The sequence below is a fragment of the Lynx rufus genome, unplaced genomic scaffold, assembly GCF_022079265.1.
Source record: "Lynx rufus isolate CCGP_SWC_20201006 ecotype Redwood Valley unplaced genomic scaffold, mLynRuf1.p SCAF_2, whole genome shotgun sequence".
Lineage (NCBI taxonomy): Eukaryota > Metazoa > Chordata > Mammalia > Carnivora > Felidae > Lynx > Lynx rufus.
The window spans coordinates 111,187,921-111,207,844 of NW_025814834.1; the positions used below are offsets into that span (position 1 = coordinate 111,187,921).

General features: G+C 42.0%; 1 protein-coding gene across 2 annotated transcripts in view; it reads left to right on the top strand.

Annotated features, from left to right (window-relative positions):
- The first annotated feature begins 13,222 nt into the window (after positions 1 to 13,222).
- Positions 13,223 to 19,924, top strand: part of UGGT1 (UDP-glucose glycoprotein glucosyltransferase 1) — a 112,888-nt gene continuing 106,186 nt past the window's right edge. The window contains exons 1-2 of one of the 2 annotated variants that reach the window (XM_047082889.1): positions 13,223 to 13,395; positions 18,968 to 19,103. In XM_047082889.1, the coding sequence (XP_046938845.1) occupies positions 13,338 to 13,395; positions 18,968 to 19,103 (194 nt within the window). In that variant the 5' untranslated portion in view covers positions 13,223 to 13,337. The remainder of the gene's footprint in view (positions 13,396 to 18,967; positions 19,104 to 19,924) is intronic. The other variant, XM_047082890.1, reaches the window with a different exon arrangement.

A 19,924-nucleotide genomic window follows, 5' to 3' on the forward strand; every position in this document is an offset into this window, starting at 1 on the left:
CATATTGGAATTAAAGAGGAACAGAAAGACATTTAGACAATCCTTAAATATTTAGAAATTAAAGAATGCATTTATAAATATCCCATAAGTCAAAAGGAAATAAGAGAAATTTAACAGATATTTTGAACTGAATGAAACTAAAAATGCAAAATATTGAAGTCTGTGGAACACAGCTAAAGATGTAGCTAGAAGGAAATTTAGAGCATTAAGAAGAAAGGTCTCAAATCAATTATCTAGGCATCTTAAGAAATTAGAAGAGAAGCAAATTATTTAAGAATTAAGAAAAAGGAAATTATTTAAGTAATCTTGACACCTCATGTGGGGCTCAAACTCATGACCCTGAGATCAAGAGTCTCATACTCTTCTGACTGAGCCAGCCAGTCATCCCAAGAAAAGCAAATTAAATCCAAATTTTGCAGAAAGAAGGAAATGAAGACCAAGTTTGAGAGAAAATGAAAATAGAAAATCAATAGAGATAGCCAAAGAAAGGAAAAGCTGGTTCTGTGAGAAGAGCAATTAAAATGCATAAATCTCTAACTAGAGTGATGGGGGGGGGGGAGAGTAAAAAGAGAATACACAAATTACCAATACCAGAATGAGAAAGGTGACATCTTTAGTAATTAAACAGTTATTAAACAGAACAAAAAAAGGACTATTACAAACTTTATGCTTCAAAATTTGACAATTTAGGCTAGAGGTCAGCATGTTATGGTTTCTGGGCTAAATGACCCCATGAGCTAAGAATGGTTTTTACATTTTTAAAAAGGTTATTAGAAGAGGAAGGCAGAGGGGGAGGAGGAGGAGGAAGAGGTGGAGGAGGAGGAGGAAAGAATATGTGACAGAGAATATATATGACCTGCAAAGGCTTTATATTTACTATTTGGTCTTTTATAGAAAACATTTCCTGACACCTGACTTAGGTGAACTAGACAAATTCTTTTTGAAACACTCAAATTACCAGTGATTGCTCAACAAGAAATAGCCTGAATAGTCCTACATGTATTAGGACAGGACTTGTGCTAGGTGAGGTGAGTGAGGCAAAGTGAGGGTGCCAAAGTTAAAGAGGTACTTACTTTCAGGATCTCCCTAATTAAAGAAAGTGAATGCTTCTTAAATGTTGCACCACTCTGGAAAACAGTTTATCAATTTCTTATGGAGTTAAATATATATTTATAATATTATTTTGTAATAGTACCCCTATGTATTTACCTAAAAGAAATGAAAACAAATGTTCCTACTAAATGTGTATATGAATGTTTATAGTAGCTCAGTTCATAATCATCAAAACAACCCAAATGCTAAAAAACTGGTGAATGGACAAAGTGTGTTACATCCATTCAATAGAATACTACTGAGTGATAAAAAGGAATGAACTATGCAGGAATGTTTCATGCAATGTGTATGAATCTCACAAAGATTATTCTAAGTGAAAGAAGTCATATTTAAAAGGCTAAATACTGTATGATTTCATTTTTGTAATATTCTGATAATGGCAAAATTATAATGACAGATCAGCAGTTGCCAGAGGCCGAGGTGGTAGGAGGGGTTTGATTACAAAGAGGCAAAGGAGAATTTTGAGGAGCGATGAAATTGTCCCATACTGGGATTGTTGTGGTCATTATACAACTAAATATATTTGTCAAAACACACAGAATTATTTATTAAAATGAGTTAATTCTGCTATATATAAATTATAACAACTCAAAGAAAGGGAAAAATGAGTGAGGAACATATAGAGGATTTCCAGGATATGTTTTTTTTTATTATTATTTTATTTTTGAGTATGGTCGGCACACAATGTTAAAACGTTTTTTATCTTTTTGCTTTTTAAATTAATTTATTTTTAAATTTACATCCAAGTTAGCATATGAACAATGATTTCAGGAGTAGCTTCCTTAATGCCCCTTACCCATTTAGCCCATCCCCCCTCCCACAACCTCTCCAGCAACCCTCTGTTTGTTCTCCATATTTAAGAGGCTCTTAGGTTTTGTCCCCCTCCCTGTTTTTATATTATTTTTGTTTCCATTCCCATTTGTTCATCTGTTTTGTATCTTAAATTCCTCATATGAATGAAGTCATATGGTATTTGTCTTTCTCTGACTAATTTCACTAAGCATAAAACCCTCTAGTCCCATCCACATAGCTGCAAATGGCAAGATTTCATTCTTTTTGATTGCCAAGTAATACTCCAGTGTGTGTGTGTGTGTGTGTGTGTGTGTGTGTGTGTGTGTGTGTGTGTATACCACATCTTCTCTATCCATTCATCTGCTGATGGACATTTGGGCTCTTTCCATACTTTGGCTATTGTTGATAGTGCTGCTATAAACATTGGGGTGCATGTGTCCCTTCGAAACAGCACACCTGTATCCCTTGGATAAATACCTAGTAGTACAATTGCTGGGTCATAGGGTAGTTCTATTTTTAATTTTTTGAGGAACCTCCATACTGTTTTCCAGAGTGGCTGCACCAGTTTGCATTCCCACCAACAGTGCAAAAGAGACACGCTTTCTCCACATCCTCGCCAACATCTGTTGTTGCCTGAGTTGTTAATGTTAGCCATTCTGACAGGTGTGAGGTGATATCTCATTGTGGTTTTGATTTGTATTTCCCTGATGATGAGTGATGTTGAGCACTTTTTCATGTGTCTGTCGGCCATCAGGATGTCTTCTTGGAGAAGTGTCTATTCATGTCTTTTGCCCATTTCCTCACGGGATTATTTGTTTTTTGGGTGTTGAGTTTGATAACTTCTTTATAGATTTTGGACACTAACCCTTCATCTGAAATGTCATTTGTAAATATCTTCTCCCATTCCGTCTGTTGCTTTTTACTTTTGCTGATTGTTTCCTTCTCTATGCAGAAGCTTTTCATTTTGATGAGGTCTCAATAGTTCATTTTTGCTTTTGTTTCCCTTGCCTCCGGAGATGTGTTAAGTCGCTGCGGCCTAGGTCAAAGAGGTTTTTGCCTGCTTTCTCCTCTAGGATTTTGATGGCTTCCTGTCTGACGTTTAGGTCTTTCATCCGTTATGAGTTTATTTTTGTGTATGGTGTAAGAAAGTGGTCCAGGTTCATTTTTCTGCATATTGTTGTCTGGTTTTCCCAGCATCATTTGCTGAAGAGACTGTCTTTATTCCATTGCATATTCTTTCCTGCTTTGTCAAAGATTAGTTGGCCATATGTTTGTGGGTCCCTTTCTGGGTTCTCTATTCTGTTCCTTTAGATACAGTTTTTGTGTCAGTACCATACTGTCTTGATGATTGCAGCTTTATAATACATCTTGAAGCCTGGGATTGTGATGCCTCCAGCTTTGGTTTTCTTTTTCAAGGTTTCTTTGGCTATTCAGGGTCTTTTCTGGTTCCATACAAATTTCAGGATTGTTTGTTCTAGCTTTGTGAAGAATGCTGGTGTTATTTCCAGGATATGTTTTTATGTGAAAAAAAGAAAAAAAACACAAAGTGCAAAAGAATATCTATAATATGTCACCTTTTGGATAAAAGAAAGGAAAATAAAAAAATATGTAAGAATACAGAAAACTGGAATAACACTATTAACCAAATGACTCAATTGACATTCTAGAGTGTTCTGTCCAACATGAGCAGGATGTACACTTAAGTGCACCCAGAACATTCACCACAATAAGCTATTTTGTTGTCTGTGAAACAAGTCATAATAAATTCTAATAATTCTAATTGTAGAAAGTATGTTTTCTGACTACAACAGAATTAAATTAGAAATCAATAACATAAAGATATATGGAAAATCTCCAAATATTTGGATATTAAGTAAGTCAAGGAATTTGGGTGAAGTAGTACGCATTTCCAAATCTATGCACTAGTGATTGGCTAAATTTTCCAGGCCTAGAAGGTGGTGCTTGCACGTGAAAGATTATTTGTTAAAACAAAATCTCCCAGAGTAAAAAATCTATGTGTAGAAAAGAGAGTAGGGGTACCAGGTGGTTCAGGCAGTTTAAGCATCTGGCTCTTGGTTTCGGCTTAGGTCATGATCTCACGTTTTGTGGGTTCAAGCCCCACATCGGGCTCTGCACTGACAGTATGGAGCCTGCTTGGGATTCTTTCTCTCTCCCTCTCTCTGCACTTCTCCTGCTCACTCCTTATCAGAATAAATAAATAAACATTAAAAGAAAGAACAAAGAGTAGAAGGAAATAAATGAAAATTTAGACATGTAGATTTGTTTGGATGATGGAGGTATAGGTTAATTCTGTATCTGAGTTTTCCAAAACTTTTTTTTTTTTTTAGCCAATGCGTTGTATTTTTTAATACTGAAAAGCATTACCACATAAAAGAGAGAGGTAATCAAAGAACTTGTTAGCAGCACTCTGCTGGAGAGGTACCTCCTCCAAGAAGCCTTCCTTGACTCTCCTTGCTGGCTTCATGCCCTTTCTCTGCATACCACCATGGCCCAAGGTGGCCTCTGTCTCAGCCTTTCACCTGTTTTATAATCATCTGTGTCTGTGTCTCTCTCCTCACAGTCTGGTCTCCTTAAGGGCAAAGATTGTTTCAGGCACAGATAAGTGTTTACCAGGTGAAAGAAAGAATGTTACATACACCATTTAACATTAGATATAGCATCTCTATTCTGCATACCATAGATATACCATAGATTTGGTTGGATAAACCATCTCTCCTCCCATCAGGAAACAGGAAATGTGTGGAGAATTCTGTGAGACAGGGCTTTGGAATAGGAACCAAAGGTGTGGCTGCTGGATGTTGGTCACAGAGGCCAGACACTATGTCAAAACCAAGCTTAATCTATCTGATAACAACCAATCAGTGACTTGCTTGATCTGAAAACAAGGGATTTTGGAGGCTTGGGCCATGGATGGCAATTAATAAGTTATAGAGAGTTCCTACAAAGATAATACAAGATGGCCCATGGCCTAAAGGAAGAATCTTTGGGTACTACATAGACAACTGATTTTCCTGTTCAGGTCAGCAGGGCCCTAACTGTGCCTGAGCAGGTAAACAGAGGAAGTTCAGCCCAGTCTGATGCCACTGAAGGTGCAACGTGGGTCCATGCTAAGAAAGATTAGTGAGAGTTCTGGAGGGGAAGAATGAGGAATGGAAGAGCTGGCCTGGAATGGAAAAGAACTCAAGTGGTAGGAGGCCCTTCCATGGCCTCTGGCCAACATACTGCATTATTTTAATTCTGTGTGGCCAAAGCTTTTCTCCATCACAGGACACCCACAAGCTGCACCTCAGCGTCACTGCACAGAGCCCAGTGTCAGTTACCCTGGATGCCACTCTGCCCTGCAGATTTGCTCTGTGTCACCTTCAGCTTTTCCTATTCACATCGAACAAACTGCAAGTAAAGACTTGTGGGGATCTGTCTGCTTTTCATCTTTAGTATTCTTCTGAGTTTACAACTAGACTGAGTCCTGTGCTATTGTGTGTACCCAGATTTATGTATAAATGTTAAAACACCATCTGGAAAAGCAAATGGCTCTTTGAAGTCTGTGGAGAAGGCACCAGATGGAAGCTTATAAGGCTCTTGCTCCCAAAAGCCCTGCTTCCAAAACATCCTCAAGTATGATTTTTAAAAATATCGTTCAGCAATCCCGGGCTTTGCTATCAATAAAACGTATATGTGGAAGCATGCATCTATGTGTCAGTGTGGAGGGCAGAATAGCAGTCCCCAAATTGTTCGTGCTGTGATCACCAGAATCAGTAAACATTACCTTACATGGCAAAAGTGACTTTGCTGATGTGATTAAAGGTATAGACCTTGAGACAGGGAGATTATCCAAATGGGTACAATCTAATCACATGAGTCCTTAAACATTTGAACCTTTTGGGGACCTGGGTGGCTCAGTCGGTTAAGCTTCTGACTTCAGCTCAGGTCATGATCTCACAGTTGGCGAGTTCGAGCTGTGCGTCAGGCTCTGTGCTGACAGCTCGGAGCCTGGAGCCTGCTTTGGATTCTGTGTCTCCCTTTCTCTGTCAGAAATAAATAAACACACACAAAAATTTTCTTTTAAAGTTTGAACCTTTCCAAGTTGTAGTGGGAGAGACACAGTGACAGAAGAGTCAGAGAACGGTAGCATGAGGAGGATTCGGCACCCTGTTACTGGGTGAGCTGCAGGGTGCTTTGTGCATGGACCAGAGAGAAGCCTCTAGCAACTAGGGGCAGCCAGGTGACAGCCAGAAAGGAAATGGGGACCTCAGCCCAAAAGCCACAGGGAACTGAATTCTGCCAAAGCCCGAATGAGCAAGGAAGTGTGTGCTTCCCAGTAGCTTCCAGAAAGGCATGCCACTCTCCCAGCACCTTGGTTTTAGCTAGCAAGACCCATGTTGGATTTCTGACCCAAAGAACTATATGGTAATAAATTTGTGCTATTTTAAGTTTGCGGCAATTTGTTCTCTCAGCAATAGAAAACTAATACAGACTGGGCGCCTGGGTGGCTCATACTCGTGATTTTGGCTCAGGTCATGATCTCATGGTTCATTGGTTCAAGCCCTGCTTGGGATTCTCTCTTTCCCTCTCTGTCTGCCTCTCCCCTGCTTGCGTACGTGCTCTCTCTCTCTCTCTCAAAATAAACAAATAAATGTTAAAAAAAAAAGAAAACTAATACAGGCAAGAAATCATACTGCATTTGTTTAAAAGGTTAAAGCTTCTGAACCAGTGTTTTTCTAATCTGTGGACCACAGCCCATTAATCTTTGGCCTTTACAAGTATTAAATTTTTTGAGGTGTCTTTGTTATACCTCAGTAAAAAAAGAAAAAGGAAAAAATATCACAGTGCATTTCACAGGTTCTTACCCCCAAACTGTACCCATTGTGACAAATATTGGTACCGATTGTGACAACTTAGTGAGGGAGACAGCACAAAGGATGTAGGTGGGCTGCAAATCGTGTTTCCAGCTTCTGTTTACTGAGGCCACTTAATTCAGTAGTAAATAACAACTGGTTTTACCATTAACAAGATGGAGAGAAAGTTTAATTTTAACATTATTGTCATTTATAGCTGTAACACGCAGGAGAATTTTACCTGCAGTTAGCAATGAGGCTTCCCGCTGAGTTTATATGTGAACATCCACATAACTTTTAACCAGATATGTGAATAGTAGCTTTGTCCTTGAGGGTTCTGCGATGGAATAAATTTGTGAGCAGGAATTAAAGTTATTCCTCATTTTTAGTTTTTTTTATTTTTTTATTTTTTTTCAACGTTTATTTATTTTTGGGACAGAGAGAGACAGAGCATGAACGGGGGAGGGGCAGAGAGAGAGGGAGACACAGAATCGGAAACAGGCTCCAGGCTCTGAGCCATCAGCCCAGAGCCCGACGCGGGGCTCGAACTCACGGACCGTGAGATCGTGACCTGGCTGAAGTCGGACGCTTAACCGACTGCGCCACCCAGGCGCCCCTCCTCATTTTTAGTTTTTGTATTGTTTGTTTTGTTTTTTCTTTGGGTTATATATACATATGAATAGAATAATATTTGACATGATTGAATATGCAAGGTAAAGTGTTGCTTCACGAAATACTTTCCACTTTTGTAGATATGTTTAACAGTGTTAGGTAATGATGTGAAATGTGTTGCTGTATGTTGTAGTCTGAATACTGTTCTAGGTTGGGCCATTGAAAAGCAGTTGCTATGGGTAAAATTTATATCATGATCGAACAATCTGTAGTGTAGGGATTTTTTTTTTTTTTTTTTTTTTTGCTACAAGACCGTTTACAAAGGCAAAAATATTAAGAGGAAAAGAATTCCCAGTGGGTAGAGGGTTTTTTTTCAAGGCATCATTGAGGTATAGGCCTCAGGCTACCATGCAGGGTAGAGATTCCTCAGAAACCACATAAAATGATCGTGGAACTTCTGGCCTCCAAATCTCTATTTCTGGTCAGAGTAAGGAGGATACAATTTCTTTCTTTCTTCTTTTTTCTTTAATGTTTATTTATTTTTGAGAGAGAGAAAGAGAGAGTGAGAGCCGGGGAGGGGCAGAGAGAGAGAGGGAGACACAGAATCCGAAGCAGGCTTCATGCTCTGAGCTGTCAGCGCAGAGCTGGATGCGGGCCTTGAACCCACAGACTGCAAGATCATGACCTGAGCCAAAGTTGGACGTTCAACCAACTGAGCCACCCAGGCACCCCAGGTGGATACAATTTTAGTTGCTCTCTTTACTCCCAGCAAAGGGATCCCTTGCCCATCCAACTTCAGGTCTGCCTGGGCTGGTGTACCCAAGGCCACTCTGTGTGCACTGGCACAGGGCCACACTTCTTTGTGGCTTTGGGCTGTGTAAGAAATTACCACAAAACATGGTGGCATTAAAAAAAAAAAGAAGTATTATCTTTCATAGTTTCATAGTTTCATAGTTTAGCTGGGTGAATCTGGCTTGAGGTCTTTCCCCAGGTCGCAGTTAAGACATGGACAGGGATTGTAGTCATCTGACAACAGGGGGATTGAATTCCAAGAGGCTGCAAAAGCTGATGTTGGCTGTTGGCTGCAGGCCTCATTTCCTGCTCACATAGATGTCTCCTTGGGGTCTCCTTGAGTCTCAACACCAATGTGGCAGTTGGCTTCTCCCAGAGTGAGTAATGCAAGAGAAAGCAAGATGGGAAGTCTCTTATGACTTTACCTCAAAAGACATACTCCATAATTTCCACACTACCCTATTCTTTTCAACGTTTATTTATTTATTTTTTTTGGGACAGAGAGAGACAGAGCATGAACGGGGGAGGGGCAGAGAGAGAGGGAGACACAGAATCGGAAACAGGCTCCAGGCTCTGAGCCATCAGCCCAGAGCCTGACGCGGGGCTCGAACTCACGGACCACGAGATCGTGACCTGGCTGAAGTCGGACGCTTAACCGACTGCGCCACCCAGGCGCCCCACACACTACCCTATTCTTAATGTACTTCATCCATGTTCACTACAGGAGGGGACCACACAGGGTGTGAACACCAGGAGGCAAGAGTCCTTGGAGGCCATTTCCAAACCTTCTTACAGACTCCTGAAGCAATCTGATATACAGAGTGCACTAATTTACTTTAACAGAATAAGGACCTAAATTATAGTTGCCAAGAAGTGATGGAGTTTCCATAAGATTGTAATTCAGATCAGGGGCACCTGGGTGGCTCAGTTGTTTAAGCATCCGAATTCAGCTCAGGTTATGTTCTCCCAGTTCATAGATTCAAGCCCCGCATCAGGCTCTATGCTGATGGTTCTGTGTCTCCCTCTCTCTCTGCCTCTCTCCTGTTCATATTCTGCCTCTCTCTTGCTCTCAAAAATAAATAAAACATTAAAAAAATTTTTTTAAAAAAAGAATATAATTGAGATCAGCTTGGGAATGAGAAGATGAACCCATATTAAATTAAACCTATATTAAAAAAATTTTTTTTCAACGTTTATTTATTTTTGGGACAGAGAGAGACAGAGCATGAACGGGGGAGGGGCAGAGAGAGAGGGAGACACAGAATCGGAAACAGGCTCCAGGCTCTGAGCCATCAGCCCAGAGCCTGACGCGGAGCTCGAACTCCCGGACCGCGAGATCGTGACCTGGCTGAAGTCGGACGCTTAACCGACTGCACCACCCAGGCGCCCCAAATTAAACCTATATTAAAAGAACAGTAGGCAATCACTATGACATGGACACCTTATTGAAAAATCCTAGGGCATAGACATGCTTAGAGAAAATCAGGACTTGGAGACCACCCCTCCTACTACAAATGCCAAAGGTGTGAGTGATAATGGTCGGAAATTATACCTCACAGGTGCCATGTGAAAATGCATTGAGCAATGACCTCCGGCTATCGTACCTGCTGCACGTGTACATCTGGCCAAGAAGGATCAGGTGCAGGTAAGTCTCCCAAGGAGCTATTAGTGACGTCTCCCAAGAGGGGTGGGGAGGGAATGGCAGCGAAGAGAGTCACCTCTGTGCCTGGAGGGCTTGCTCCCTCAGGGGCTTGCGCACACAGGGCATGCCTCCTGCAGAGCTGGTGAGCACCAGGGCTGATCCCTGCATCCTGAGACATGGAACAGCCTTCTTCCCCAAGAACTGTGATTTTTCCCAAAGGTCAGGCTTTCTCTGTAGACCTGAGTGGGCCATGGCTGGTCAGTCTGTGGGAATAGGGCTTCTTATTGGGGGAGAAAGTAAAACTTGTCGGTACCTGTGGACCTCACTACCCACATGCCACTGACCTGTAAAGCAGTCAAGCCAGTGCTCCTGTCTCACAGGTGGGGACACGTTTCTAGGTGGTGCCTTTTGGAACTTCATCTGCATTTTCTTATGCCTCTTCTCTTTTCCTCTCCTTTATTTGGCCACATGTTTAAAGTACTTTTTTTAAAAGTTTTTTTTTTTTAATGTTTATTTGTTTTTGAGAGAGCGAGACAGAGAGCAAAAGGGGAGGGGCAGAGAGAGAGAGAGAGACACAGAATCCAAAGCAGGTTCCAGGCTCTGAGCTGTCAGCACAGACCCTAATGTGGGGCTCGAACTCACAAGCTCTTACATCATGACCTAAGCCGAAGTCGGGTGCTTAACTGACTGAGCCACCCAGGTGCCCCTAAAATATGTTTTGAAAATAAGTTCATTTAATTTTTTTATACAATTAATAGTCATGTGTTTTAAAATTTAAAGGCCATAGAGTGACATAAAAGGATGTAGAGTGAAAGCTTCCTTCCTATCCAGTGGTGGTACATGTTTAACAACTTACTTTCCAAAAATGGTGCCTCATGTAACAATGTGTGTCAACTATACTTAAATAAAAGAAAATTAGAAAAAAGAGGGGTGACTGGGTGGCTCAGTCATGTAAGCATTTGACTCTTTATTTTGGCTTGGGTCATGATCTTATGGTTTGTGAGTTCAAGCCCCACATTGGGCTCTGCACTGACAGTGTGGAGCCTGCTTTGGATTCTCTCTCTCCCTTCTCTCTCTCCTTCTCTGCCACTCACACTGTCTCTGTCTCTTTCAAAAGAAATAACTAAACCTTAAAAAAATTAAAAAAAAAATCTGTCTCTCCCTCTTCCTCTGCCCTTCCACCATGTGTGTGACCACTTTCCCTCACTCTCTCTCTCTGAAAAATAAACATTTGAAAAACAATTATAAAAAGGAAAGAAAAGTGGTTTCCTTCTCCATCAGGATATCTTGGGCTTTTCTGTGTGCAGGTTGGACCCTGAGAGTGAAAGGGAAAGCAGAAATTGCCAGGCCTCTTAAGGTTTGGGCTTGGAAGTCACAGAATGACACGTCCACAGCACTCTCCCGGTCAAAGCAAATCAAAAGACCAGTCCAGATTTAAGGGGTGAGGTGATAGATTCCACCTCGTGGTGGAAGGAATGGCAAAATCACATTGCAATGGGGAGGTGTGATAGCGGGAGGGGTGGGGCATGCTGCATAAATCGGATGGCCCTGGGTGTTTCTGTTGCCACAGCCCAGGGGCACAGACCTATTAAAAGACTGAGGCCTCATCATAGGATTACAGAACAGATTACAGAATGCTTGCCCTCTCCTTAGTCTTACCACCACATCAACAGGGCTCCTGGGTAATAATGTGGTTTACAGCTAACAGAACTATAACGATCAGACTCTACTTAAGATGCCATTTCTAGGGAAACCCAAAAATAACAGAGGAGAGAAAAACAAGGACACTGGAGGACATGGAGGTCTCTGACATGCACAGCTATGGCAAACAGTAAACACAGCTAACTGCTGGCCAGAAAAACACAAAAGTTCACACTGAGGCCTATTTACCTCATTTCTTTTTACCCGGTACATCATGTATGGGTTTTAAGCAAAAGTTACAGGCATACAGGCAGATAATTGTGGAATTATCACAATGGGATCTTTAAAGTAACAAGCCAAGGGCTCTAATGGAAAAAGTGGACAATATGCAAGAACTTTCTGTGTCCTCATAAGATGTAAAGGCAAGTGGTGCCTGAGTGGCTCAGTTAGTTGAGTGTCAGACTTGGGCTCAGGTCATGATCTTGGAGTTTGAGTTTGAGCCGCGCATTGGTCTCTGTGCTGACAGCTCAGAGTCTGGAGTCTGCTTCAGATTCTGTGTCTCCCTCTCTCTGCCCCCCTTCCCTGCTTGTGCTCTCTCACTTTCTCTCAAAAAGAAGTAAGGTTAAAAAAAAAAAAGATGGAAGGGCAAGGGAGCTCTCTGGGTCTCTTTCTGTAAGGGCACTAACCCCATTCAGGAGGGCCCCACTCTCATGACCTAATCACCTCCCCAAAGTCTCACCTCTAAATGCTATCACACTGACAGTCAGGTTTTACTGTATAAATTTGAGGAGGACACAAATATGCAGTCCATAGCAGATGGTGAAAAGATCAGTGATCTGCTAGGGATTTGGGGGAGAATTGTAGAGGTGAAGCGAGGAGTAGGTTATTATTTTTCGTTAATCTTTAACATTTATGATTTCCCCCTTCTAGATAGATTTGATTTTTAAATATTTTATTAAAAAATAATTTTTTAAATGTTTATTCATTTTTGAGAGAGAGAGACAGACAGACAGAGTGCTGGCAGGGAGGGGCAGAGAGACAGGGAGGCACAGAAGTCCAAGCAGGTTTCAGACCCCAAGCTGTCAGCACAGAGCCGGAAGTGGGGCTGAAGCTCAGCACCCTGAGGTCAAGACCCGAGCCCACGACCGAGGCTTAACCGACTGAGGTACCCAGGCCTCCCTACAGAAATTTTTGCACAGCGATTTATATTGGGCAAAAATTTTTTTTTTCCAAAAAAAAAAAAAAAAAAAGGTAAGCAAATTGCCACTGCCAGTATAATCTAAGCTAAATCGTCTCATAAAACTTAAAAAGTTTTCCTTTTCCCACGCTCCCAGGAACGGTAGTTATCAAAATTTAGGGGTTACGATAGTCTAAGATGCCCAGAAACATTAAGAAATTTTGTGCTTTAGTTGTGCAGCAGTGCTTTTAATATAAGGGTTTAAGGAAGTAGCTTCTAAAGCTCCCCAAAGTCCAGGTCGGAAAAAAGGCTGAAACCCCTATTCGGCTTCACCAGCTGGTACAGCTTTGGGTCTCAGCTGTCGGCTCCTAGTCCCACTCCCCAGACCGTAAAAGTGCTCTCTTCCCAGCACACTACATAGCCAGAGAAAGGAGGGAGGCGGGGACTCCTCGGATACAAGATGGCGACCACACGACGCTCTAGGCTGCCCCAGCCGCGACTCGGTAGCCGGAAGTCCTCCGGCTCTCGCCAGTAGGAAGCGGAAGTAAAAAGGCAGTAGGCAGCTGGGTTATTGCTTTGCGAGACCGGCTTGTGAGGGGAGCCGCGGGAAAGGCGCGTGTCGGCCGCTCACTGGCGCAGCCGCTGCCGCCGCCGTCACCGCCCCGCCCCGGCGTTGTCGCTGACATCGTCGCGGACGAAGCGTGGCCCCAGCATGGGCAGGAAGGGGGACGCGAGCGGCGCGTGTGCCGCGGCTGCGCGACCGGTGACAGGTACCCCTGGCGTGGCGTGGGGAGGTCTCGTGGACGGGGACAGGGTCTGGGACGTGAGGCGACCTCGTGCCCTGGTCACCTTGAGCTTCCGCTTCTTCCCTGACTCAGTTTCTCCTTCTGTGTACTAGTCCTCCCTCTATTTGTGACTCCTCCGAGTTGCCCTCACTGGTCTTACGGGCAAAGTATAGTTTCTGCGAGAGTGGCTGCGGACTCTCTTGTAGCCCTTTTTGAGCCTTTACTGAAGAGCTTTGAGATCCGTGTGCCCAAGTGCAGAAGGAGGTGGGGGAAGTGCCCTAACTTGAGTTTGGACCACATCTGACCCTAAGTAGGTTGAGAACCAGCAGTTTGCAGGACTCTGATTGGAGAACAACTTGATCTTTTTGTAGATTTCTGTTTTTTCCCTAAAATGAATCAGGGTGATGCATACTGGTTGCCATTTTCATTTAAGTACGAGGATCTGTTGGCCGGTAATTGGATAATTCGGTTTCACTTTTCGTGTGGGACCTGTCAGAAGATCTGCGTACATCGCCAATAAGTTATGGATGTGAACTGTTCTCCGTTGGCCAAAACCTCTAGATTGTTTTGCATTTCTTGTCAGATATGAGAACTAGCATATTATGTTCATTTGAAGTCTGGGGGTCTTATGTCTTACTGTGAGATACTATATTGGAAACATTCATCAAGCACTTGCCAGCCAGTTTTAGTATGATGTTTGAAGACATTTAAAATAGTTATTTAAGGCCACAAAATAAGGGATGATGGTAGCCTTTCCACTTGACCTGCTTTAGACAAACTTAGTTGGCACTCATTTTTATTAAAGGAAATAAACATTGCTTTGTATAGTTGTGTGGCAGTTGTACAATGCACGCTTACCTTGAGGGGAAGAAATTGAACTATGTAGAAAATTCTTTTAGGTTGTTTTCTGCAGTTACCTGTGATCATTTTCATATCAGATGTATAGTAACTACTTTTATCAAAAATTAGCAAATGGTTTTGCTAATAGCTATAAATACATATTAACTTTAATTATTTGAGAAGTTAAATTATTTCTTGAGGGGTCGTTCCTAGTATTTTTCTCACTGTTAATCTTGTATGTTGATGCTCAGATGGCTATCTATAAACTTGCAAGGTGCAAGTTGGTTTTTTAAGAGATTGTCAGCTATTATCTTCAGTTTAGAAATGGAAAAAGAAAAAGTTGGTGATTTATAATTTTATGCCTCTTTTTTCCAAAAAGTGAAAAGTGTTTGGGGCGCCTGGGTGGCTCAGTCGGTTAAGCGTCCAACTTCGGCTCAGGTCATGATCTCGCAGTGAGTTAGTTCGCGTCCCGGTCGGGCTCTGTGCTGACAGCTCAGAGCCTGGAGCCTGCTTCCGATTCTGTGTTTCCTTCTCTCTCTGCCCCTCCCCGACTTGTGCTCTGTCTCTCTCAAAAATAAATAAACGTAAAAAAAAAAGTGAAAAGTGTTTGCCAAACTTCAATTTTTATTAATATTTCCAAAATTTTACTGTAGGTCAGTGAGCAAGAGATAGTCATTGAACTAAGGAAGCTGGGCCATGGACTAGATCTTACAGATATAACATTTGTGCGTAGGACTTATTAAAGAATGTTTTTAATTTACCCATTTTGCCACAAACATTATGACCTTGGGATTCTGACAATGATTATTTCTTTTTTTTTTTTTTTTAAATTTTTTTTTTTTTTTCAACGTTTATTTATTTTTGGGACAGAGAGAGACAGAGCATGAACGGGGGAGGGGCAGAGAGAGAGGGAGACACAGAATCGGAAACAGGCTCCAGGCTCCGAGCCATCAGCCCAGAGCCTGACGCGGGGCTCGAACTCCCGGACCGCGAGATCGTGACCTGGCTGAAGTCGGACGCTTAACCGACTGCGCCACCCAGGCGCCCCTGACAATGATTATTTCTTAGACTGTTCATATTTATAAGCAACATTTAAGGACCACTAGGATCGGAGTGTAAGATTCTCATAAAACGAAGGCATTCTCAAACAAAAGGCCGCTTCTGTGAAGCTCTTACTTCTGCTTCTCTAAACAGTCTTTTCTTGTGGTTTTACCTGTTGCATCTAGGCTGCGGGGTCTGGGTAGGAAAGCTCTTCTTTAGTGGCCACTTTCCTCTGTCACCTCCAGCGGTGCTATACCTTGCCCCAAGAACTGTCTCTGTTTTTCGAACAATTCAAGGGGAACGCTGGGCGAGTCTTGGTGCGTAGAATTTTCATTTTAATCTTTAAGTCCTAAGCATCTTTCCTCTTGGTATCAAACTCCTTTCTTTCTATTTGCTTTAATTCATCCTTTAATGAAGACTTTGTTTATTTCATTCTGAGCACCTCCTGTGTTCCAGGCATTATGCTAGGCATTTGACCCTGACAAACAAAATTCCCTGCTTTTTTTTTTTAAATTTATTTTGAGAGAGTGCGAGTGCACAAGCAGGGGAGGAGGAACATAGGAAGAGAGAGAGAGAGAGAGAGAGAGAGAGAGAGAGAGAGAATCTCAAGCAGGCTCCTCACTGTGATCCCAGAGCCCGATGCAAGACTCAAACTCCCGAATCGCGAGATCATGACCTGAGCGGAAATCAAGAGTTGGTCACCCAACGGGCTGAACCACCCAGGTGCCCCCCAAATTCCCTGCTCTTGAGGAGCTCACATTCCATCCCCAAAGCCAGCCTGAATACAGATCTGTCAGGCTGGTTGGTCACTTCTCTTGGGTCCCAGCTTCAGGCTGGCATGCTTGGTTTTGGTTTGAAACTGTGCCTTTCTCAGCCACCTGTATCCCAAGGTCTCTGTCCCTAGAAAGTCCTTGGACTTGCCTTGGTTCTCACAAGAAAGCTTTTTGCTTAGTTTGGTTCTGCACAGTATGAATTCTTACCCTTCCAAAGCTTGGGAACCGGGGGAGATAGCATGGTATTGTAGAACTTAAAAACAGGCAGATGTGGGTTCCAAGCATTGCTATTTATTAGTTGGGCAAGTTACTCGGCTTCTCCAAGCTTCCATTTTCTTATTTTTAAAGGTGAAATTATAGTGTTTCACCCATTATGCAGCATAGTTGTGGAATATCTGCTGTTTGCCAGGTGCTGTGCTATTTGCTGTGGTGAACAAAATAGACATGGCAACCACCCTCCAGGAGCTGCAGTCTCCTGGATAAGTTGTGTGGAAGGACTAGAAGTCATGGTGTGTGCAAAGCACCTGACACAGTGCTTGGCCCAGAGCAATTGGTCGGTAATGGCTAATGTTTCCTCAGGGACCTTTTGTCACTTCCAGTTCCCTCACCACTCTATGCATGAAGCCTGCCTGGGGTTACTGACAGTGTTTCAATTTCCTGTCCATGGTCACCTCTTTTGGGACAGCACATGTAGGCCCCTTCAGGAAAAATTGTAAACATAGCTGTAGCATAGTACTGCTTGAACGTAGTTCATATATTCTGTCTCCAGTTTAGACGTTTTGTGACTTTTGGAGATGATTTTTTCCCCCTAATCACAGAATATATATTTCCAATTTTTTGAGACCATGCAGTAACGATGGTGTGTTCTTATTCTATAGTTTAGAAGGTGGTTTCTTTTCCTTATAAGAACATGTTTTACTAGAACAGTTAATTCTGCTATAGTACTTGGCACTTCATGAAGTGATTTTCATGTCGCTTTTTCATTCTCACAGTGTCCAAGTGCGGTAGATACTGATATTCCTATTTCAGAGTCTGGGAGAAGGGCCAGAGATGTTACTAGGGGACTTGCTTATGGTTAAACTGCTAGTAAGTAGCAAAGTCAGTAATTGAAGTAAGTCCCTAACTCTAAACGGTTCTCTCTTTTTCCCAACCATGTTTTTCCGTCATGCAGAGCAGGATTCTGAGGGTGCAGTCTGTGGACCAGTAGGGGAGGGTGTCTAAGAGTTTTTGAGTGGTCTGAAATTGTATCTAAAAGTTTGCATCCTTGCTTGCTCCTCTGCAGGAAATGTCAGTAACTTTTGCTACATTCTGAAAGTCCCCTCCCCAAAATCACTGCTAGCAGGTTTCAGTGTTGGGGGTCTAATTTGGTTAGCTCTAGTCTTTGCAGATTTTGTGGGTTTTTTTTTTTTTTTTTAGTGCTTATTTATAAATGGGATGTTAATATTTGTTTATATTAGTCAGTTGATTAAATCAATTAAGGTGGCAGTGCCTGAACTAAAGACTCTTAAAAAGCAGCTTTTCTATTTGGTATCTTTTATTTTGCTTTTGCCCATTTGTTCTTTAGAGATATTGTGTGTTATATGTGAAGCAGGATGTTGGCACAGATGTTAATGCTTTTTGTAAAAAGAAGGTAGTGACTGGTCACCCAGACGATAGCTTTTATAGCCAATATCTCGAGGAATTGGGGTGAGTGAGGTGAGCCTTACCAGACATTAGCATGCGCAAGCACAGCTTTGGCATAGTGTTTCCCACAGATTCATGGCCCCTTTGGGTTCCCATTCAAATGGGTAGAACTTGGATGCTGACTTATATAGCCCACGGGAAACCTGCGTAGGGTTCTGTGAGCAGACTTCTGAGATGAAAAATCAGACCATAGAAGCCCTGCAGCTCGAGGCCTTTTTCTGAAATGATCTAGACACATCAGCATGCTTAAGGACATTGCTGCTGGGAGGTTGGAAGGCCTGCATTGTATAGCCATGCCAATTTACCAGTGACCCCAGCTTCCTTATTTTGTAGATAGGGACCTGTTTAACTTTCCTTCATTCCGGGACTGTTCTATGCATTTACATTGAAGTGTTAGCTTCCTAGGATTGCTGTGACAGTGCATCAAACTGTGTGGCTTACGGCAATAGCAGTTCCTTGCCTTCCAGTTGTGGAGGCTAGACATTCTAAATCATGGTGTCACAGCTCATGTTCTGTCCGAAATCTGTAGGGGAGGGTCTTTCTTTCCCTCTTCCAGCATCTGCTGGCCCTAGGTGTTCTGTGGTTTGCAGCGTGGTTTGCAGCGTGGTTTGCAGTGTAGTTCTGACAAGTGCCTGTCCTCACTGGCACTCTCCCAGTGTCCCTTCACATGGTCTTCCCGCTGTGTGCCTGTCTCTGTGTCCACATTTTCCTTTTTTTTTTTTTTTTTAACACCAGTCATATTGGGTTAAGGTTCACCCTAATGACCCAATTTTAACCAGGTTACCTCTGCTAAGATCCTATTTCCAAATAAGTTCACATTTCAAGGTGCTGGGATTAGGACTTCATAACTTTTGGGGGGTGGGCACCATTTAATACCCATCATTTACGTTTTCGTTTAAGCTTTGTTTACTCTCATGCTTCATAAAGTAGAATTATGTGTAAACTGCTGTGCCACCAACTGACTTTTATACCTCTGTAGAGGCAACCCAGGAAATGCTGTGCAGTCTTTATAGGAAAGCATTCCATGAACTTCACGGCTTTAGTTCTACATCAGTCGCTCAGCAAATATCTGTTGAACTATGGAGATATTAGGTGCTGTTATATTTCAGAAACATTTCCATTTCTGTAATTCTCATGTTATTTTGTGTCTCTAAGTATTAAGATTCAGGTTTAAACATTTCCTGTGGCAAAACCTTTTTTTAAAATTTTCCTTTTTTTAGGAGTTTGCTATAAAATGGAACTTCTGATTGTGTTCACTGGACTATGGCTGTTTTCTTCAGTAAAGGCAGATTCAAAAGCCATTACAACCTCTCTTACAACAAAATGGTTTTCCACTCCATTGTTGTTAGAAGTCAGGTAAGAAGACATCTTTTTTTTCTTTCATGTGTTTGAGTAAAAATGTAGGATCTGCTAGTGAATATTCAGGAACCTTTTAGGCAGCGAGATTGTCATCATCACATGGATTTAGTCAGCACCTCTTTCAGTGTGCACTGTGCTGTGTACTAGTCAGAGGCTGTTATAACACAGAAGCTGTCAGTACCATAGGGTAATCATGATTCATAGAGATACTTAGGGACTTCTTTGGACAAATGTATTGAATTGGTTAAATTATCTTGCAAGAAAGGTATACATGTGGTAATAAAGGAAGAGGGTGTCGTACTTAAAGGAATTTTTCTATTTATTTGAAGAAGGTTTTAAGAGGTGTTTAATGAAAGAGAAAGAAGACAGCTTGGTGAGATGGGAGAAGGAGGGAATGCTCCTTCTAAGAAGCTGGAAGAAGACCTTGGGATAACAAGAGTACAGAGGGGAAGCTGAGGACATAGCTGGGTTTTATCTAAGATGTACATGTTCTACATTTTAACATCTCCAAAATTAGGATGCCTTTTGATGAAATCAAGATGTTACCTTACAAATTAAAATTGGTAGCATTTTCCTTTGTAGAGTTTCATTGAAAACAACGATGTGCCTTAACATCAACAGTGTCTTAAAGTTGGTGAAATACAATATAGTCAATGATTTCTTGGGAGATTTTGTATTCCGAATGTACCTTCAAGTTAGTGTTTATAACATAAAAACCAGACACCTCTCTTAGTCAGATTTTTGTTTATACCTCTATAAACAAAGCTTCCCTCAAGCTTCTTTTTATTGTATCTGAAATACTATATAGCTAGGACTTG